This window comes from Manis javanica, unplaced genomic scaffold (genome assembly GCF_040802235.1).
Source record: "Manis javanica isolate MJ-LG unplaced genomic scaffold, MJ_LKY HiC_scaffold_25, whole genome shotgun sequence".
Taxonomy (NCBI): domain Eukaryota; kingdom Metazoa; phylum Chordata; class Mammalia; order Pholidota; family Manidae; genus Manis; species Manis javanica.
Genome location: NW_027332171.1, coordinates 1,937,481 through 1,943,888, shown reverse-complemented (window position 1 = coordinate 1,943,888; position 6,408 = coordinate 1,937,481). Strand labels below are relative to the sequence as shown.

At 45.1% G+C, this 6,408-nt stretch overlaps 1 protein-coding gene across 1 annotated transcript; it reads right to left on the bottom strand.

The window, feature by feature from the left end:
- Nucleotides 1-379: 379 nt before the first annotated feature.
- Nucleotides 380-1,318, bottom strand: LOC140847641 (olfactory receptor 5AN1-like). Its single transcript, XM_073228358.1, has one exon. The coding sequence runs from the start codon at nucleotides 1,316-1,318 to the stop codon at nucleotides 380-382; it is 939 nt and encodes a 312-aa protein (XP_073084459.1).
- Between the last annotated feature and the right edge of the window lie 5,090 nt (nucleotides 1,319-6,408).

The window sequence follows — 6,408 nt, the reverse complement described above, 5'->3', positions numbered from 1 at the left end:
CATTAGAATATTTAGCAGATATGGTTTTCACACTCCTGGAGCCTGTGCTAGGTATCTCTAAGAGTTCAGTCTCAGAATCAAGGAAAGCCCAAATGTTTCTAAACCTTGATGTTTACAAATAGATGTGGACAGATTAATAAATAAAGAAACACTCTTCATATAGAATGAATGTAATGGAGATGCAAGACTTAAAAATATTCTGTTTGTGTGGATTTGTATCACGTATTGGTCCATTTTGGTGTGTAATTTATGGCAAATTAAACCTTCTTTGTCCAAACGTAGTGTGAAATTTGTAACAGTCCATTCATATTCTCAGTATTATGACTTAAGATGATCCTGAAGGGATAATATGTTTTAAAAAATGTCAGAGACAGTGAAGTCAGTAATAACCTCCTTTCCTCTGCAACCTCTTCAAGGCATCTTTGATTTCCTTGTTCCTCAGACTGTAAATCAAGGGATTCAACATGGGAGTGACCACTGTGTAGAAGACCGATGCAAATCTGTCGAACTTGGAAGACCCGCCAGAGCTGGAACTCAAATAGACAAAGCTACTTGAGATATAGAAGAAGGAAACTGCTGTCAGGTGAGAAGCACAGGTGTTGAAAGCCTTGGACCTGCCTTTAGCTGTAGTGATCTTCATAATGGAGATGACAATATAGACGTAGGATATCAGGATAACAAGGACACTTATTATTGCAAAGATCATTGTTACTATAGCAAGTATGAGTTTGGCAGAGAAAATGTCAGTGCAGGACAGGACTAACAGTTGGGGCATGTCACAGAAGAAGTGGTGGATGACATTAGGCCCACAGAAGTGGAGTTGAAGAATGGCACACAGTTGGGATACAGAACCAGAGATTGAAGCCATATAGGATCCCAGCACCATCCCAACACAGAGGGTGGGTGACATGACTGATGAGTAGAGAAGTGGATTACAAATGGCAGCATAGCGGTCATAAGCCATGGCTGTCATGACACAAGACTCACTCAGTCCCATGGTTGCAAAGAAGAAGTACTGAACAGCACAGCCCACAACGGTGATAGTATGTTGTTCCAGGTAGAAGTCAGAGAGCATCTTGGGGGCTGTGGACGTCACATAGCAGATGTCTATGAAAGACAGGTTACTGAGGAAGAAGTACATGGGTATATGGAGGTGGGAATCCATCCTTATTAGGATGATGAGGCTCAGGTTCCAAGTCAGAGTTGTAACGTAGATCACCAGGAACACAACAAAGAACACTGCTTTCATTCTGGGAAAATCTGAGAACCCCAAGAGGATGAAGTAGGTGACCTCTGTAATATTTCCTTTCCTAATCATAGCCTTGCTGCTCCTAAGATCAGAAAAGAGACAAGAGAAAGAACTGTTGATTCAAGTCAATGTGATAGCACTACAATTCTCCTATATGCCAGCTTTTTCCTCCACTGAGCACCAGAAAAAGGGAAATGCTCACTGTTCCGGTGGAAACACAGCAGATTTTCGTCTCACATTATCAAGGAAAACCTGTTCAGTGCTTCAGGTTCTCAATTAAAGCATGAGTTCCCATGAGAATTGAAACAGGTATATAAAAATTTGATAAATAATTTTTAAGACAAAAGAAATTCTGTGATTATTATACATAGAGATCGTTGAAGAAAATATGGTTTTTTAAAAACCTCCATTTATGCATTATATAACTTGCTTTATGATAAGAAAACTATATGTGCCATCAATCCAGATTTAATTTAAAATAGCTTTTCTGTTCTCCATGGTCATCCTGATACATTTTTTTAAATGTCTTCCATTATACATAATAAAAACATTTACTATACCGCTGGGGGAGATATATGTTGCCAGCCTGGGGCAAATAATCTTTGAAGCCAAAACCACTCAAAGGGAGAAAAGAAGTGGGAGAAACCTGTTTGTTGCTTATTACTTCTGTTCTCCATGTTTCTCGTGACCTGGGTGCAGGCCCCACAAACCGTCTCCAGTCCTGGTAGGTCCTCACCCTCCACCCACTTTGTAATCACCTAGTGATGTGGAAATGTACTACTTCTATCCACCCCTTGGAAGCAGCAATTAATATGGAAATCCACTAAGGCCAGGCAACAGATTCTGGAAATAATTGCAATTTTACACACAGTCCACCTGCCAGAAATCTCGCCTCACAATCTACTTGCTCCCCATCATCGGTAACAGCCAGTGTGCAAGAAAACTAGAGCACTGCAACCAGACTAATAACATACAATAACAGGGGCAATGAAATCATGATAATCCTCAAGCCGGGGGTTTCAGTGAGGTTCAAAGTCCTATACACATTAAGTCCCTGGCTTGCCCATCCCACAGGAGCCAGTACATGAACAGGGAGGGAGTTCAGAGTAATCATCACATTGCAGCTGCAGCCAGGAAGTGGGTCAAGGACACAGGGACTACAGAAGAAATTACCTTGGGGGCAATAGGATACCTGTTTGAATGACACCAGCATACACAAATCTTCTCCATCAGGTAGAATCAATGCAAGAGATTGGACCCGTGATAGGACAGTGGCAGGATAGGGACCTTGTCCTGGTCTAGTACACCAGACTTTCACCTGCTCCCTGTGAGGGTTACAGATGGGTCACTGTACAGGGCGCTGGGAGGTGCATGCACTGGGCATAAGATAAAAAATACTTCCCTGTAAGATGCTCTTACCTCGTGGATGCTTTGGGCAGACTACTGTGATCTTTGGGGGCCATTCTGCTGCTACAGCAGGAACACACAGGAGGCCAGCTTTCAGGCCTTTTTACAAAGGTGCCAGAAAGGCCAGTCATCACTGGCCATGTGTGGAAATGTCCAGGATCACATCCACTCAATAGAGTCTCCAGGGTTGAGTGCAGCTGGTATGGCAGCAAGATGCTGCTCAGCCGGCCATATCCTGGCTTCACTCCTCTTTGGTTTGCACATACAGTTGTACAGGAGAGGCAGCAATGTGAGTTAGCATGTCCACAGATCTCAAGGCTCCTTTTTGGGGCTTCTCATTCTAAGGTCATAGCTCTGTCCATAAGTGAACTGACCAGCACCATAGACTATTGTTATATGAACTTGGGCCAGACTTCTAAAAACCATTATACCTTCCTATAAACTCTGCCATTGTACGGTTATACGGTATATTAAACTGCCACTTTGTCCCTAACTGCTGCATGCATTCTTGAAATGCATGTCCAGTAAAGTGGGTGCCTTGATCATTCTCAATGACCTGCAGCCAGCCTTAGGCTGCAAGGAGATGCTCTAGGCCTCTCTTGGTGGTTTGCTGATCTGCACGATGTGTATGAAGAGCAATCAACAGTCCTGTAACTGTGTCCACACAAGTCGTGGCATTTTGATACCCTTCTGATGTGGGCAGAGGCCCAATGTAGTCTATTTGCCACCTGACAAGGGGTATTAGCCCCTTTACTATTGTCCCATGATGCTGTGAGACTCAGTGTAAATTGCTCTAGGAACACACAGGCACTCCATACATACTCTGCTGATTTTTTCAAAGGTCAGTGGCAAGCCCCATCAATGGGTTACAGCCCATACTGTCTTTTGCCCAGCATGCAACTAACACTGATGTAACCACTGGGATACATCAGAGGCAAACTTTTCTTCTAGCCAAAAAAACATCTGGGCCCATGTATCTGCTTCATCATTCCTTGGGGATGAAAAGGGCAAATGGTCAGTCAAATCATATACAGTAACTGTATTAGTCTGACAAGAGGCCCATAGGTCTTGCCACAACTCTTGCTCCCAAAGGAGCCAGTGACCAACAATCCAGTTGGCATGGTACCATGTTGGTAGCCACAAGGACAAGCCCCTGTAGGTGGCCCAGCTGTCAGTGCAGACAACTATGGGGGAAGGCTCATGGGTAATCATGAACCATATTGCCTGCAACCCAGCCCCGTGGTTGCTCTTCCCCTCTCCATCCTTCTTCCATATTGTCTCAGTCTTAGGATGGAAAGCCACAGCCCTCCACTTTGGGGTGCCTGAGACTAGAGCAATTTCTGTACCAAGCACCTTCAGCTATAGGGGCTTTTCCTTCCAGATAAGGACTCTTGGTTTCCAATGGCTACTGTTATATGTCACTGGCCCCAATAAGCATTGGAACTCTCCTTGTAAGGGTCTAGTGGAAAGGTTGTTACACTGCTGTAAATATTTGTCCCATTTGGCCAATGTAGGTGTCTGTGCCACACCACTCTACAGCCTTTCGTTCCAGCCTTGGACCCACCCTGTGATGGGATAGGTAGTTATTACGTTGATCAGAGCTGTTCCGTTGATGGGCTCCGTAGCCAGCAAGGTGTGGTACACAGCAGCCAGTTGCTTCTCTATCAAGGTGTACGTGGCCTTTGCTCCTTTGCATACTTGTGAAAGGAATTAAATAGGTTGACATGTCCATCCAAGCCTCTCTGAAAGGCCCCATCCATACCCATCTTTGGTTACTTGAGCATCTAGCTCACAGCACATTGATGAGTCCATTACACTCAAGACCTGTACAGCCTTGACCGCTCTCCTATAAGGAGTAAGAGCAGCTGCACATGTTTCTTCCCAGTCCCACCTAATACCATTTTGCACCAACCACTATAAGGGCTTCAGAATTTGTGCCAAGTGTGGGATAAACACTCTCCAGTAGGCCAAAAGACCCCAAAACTATTGTAATACTGCCACACTGGTAGGTGTTAGGGAAAGCATGGAACATTTCTATGACTGCTTCTGGGATAACTGGTTTTACCTAAACAGGCAACCCCTAAGAATTTTACTGACTAACCAGGTCCCTGAACCTTGGTGCTATTCACAGCCCATCCTTTCTCCTGTAGATGTTGCAGCAGTCTAGGTACTGCCCCTTCTAAATCTTCAGGAGAATCAGACATGAGTATAATATCATCCATGTAGTGATACAGCCACAAAGTTTTCAGTTTCTTCCATGTAGACAAGTCCTGGGCTACAATTCCATAACAAACGGTGGGACTGTGGAGGTATCTCTGTGGAAGGACAGTGAGTGTCCACTGTTGGCCTTCCCACTTGAACGCAAACTAAAAATGACTTCCTGTGCTATGTCAACAGAGAAGGAAGCATTACCAAGGTCCACAACATAATGATATATCCCTATTTCATGACTTAGTGTGTCCATAAAGGCTGCTATTGAGGGGCAGCAGCATGCAAAGGCAGTGTGACTTTTCTCAATTCCCTGTAATCCAAGGTCATATGCCATGAGCTGTCCAGCATTTTCACTGGCCACACTGGGGAATTAAAAATTCTCTGAGTGGGATTTATGAAGCCCCCATTCTCCAGCTCCTGTAGAGTTCCTCCAGTTTCCTTGTGCAATCCAGGCAATGTATACTGCTTACTATTTGTCATCTGTTAAGGTACAGGCAGAGCTACAGGTGGGTGCTTAGCATGTCCCCTCAGAACTACCTTTACCACATGTTCCCTCAGTCTGAGCTGACCTGCAGTGGTCTGTAATCACAGGCCCTAAAGGATATCCACCCCCAAAATATATTCGGGGATGGGGGAAATCTACAGAGTACACTCCTTTGGGGTTCACACCCTATCTTCAACAGGATTTGGACTTTCTTCCCTCTAAGTGCCTTACTCCATAGTCATCTATCACAGCAAAGGTCTCAGGAAAATATTCTGGGTTCCCATAAATCAGAGAACATTCAGCTCCTGTGTCCACCAGCAACATTGTACATTCGTGGGGAACCAATGATTTGCTAATTCTACATGTGGCCCCACCATGTCCCACACGGTGGGAGCATTGACCCCCGCACCCCAGTCAAACCGCAATGCCCAGTCCTCCTCCTGTGGGGAAAGGGCCCAGGCAGAGCCTGAGTACTGTCCCCCAGCTCGTCTTGCAAGGACCCAGGCTGGATGTGGGGCTTTGCCTCTGTCTTCTGTGTCCTGGACCTCAGCGGCTGGAACTGCTTCTTTGGCTTTAATTGGTGCCACAGTTTTAACAAGATCCTGTTGGACTACCCATTAATTTTTTCTTTCACTACCCCCATCTTTATGAAATCAGCCAAGATTCGGGTCCTCAAGAACTTCACAGGGCCCTTTGCACCTCTCCTGTAGTCATAGCCCGAACTTCCTTGCATGCTCTCATTTTCAACATCCCAGATCTGTTAAAGTACAGGTCGACTCACTTATGGGTTGCCCTACTGGGTGGGCATGGAGGGGAAAGAATAGTCACTAGGGACCCAAAGAAAGATAGGGGAGCTGTATGGAGCACCAGATTTCTCATTCCTACAGTGAACAACTCCTCATCAGGGCCCTTGGGGTCCATAATATAGATGATGTTTTTCATGCCGTGCTTCCATTACACCTGCTGGAGTGCTACATATGTTTTCCAGCTAGTGGGTAAGTATGGTTAATCACCCTGATTAGGCTAAAGTGATTAGGCCATCACCCTGATGGCTGCT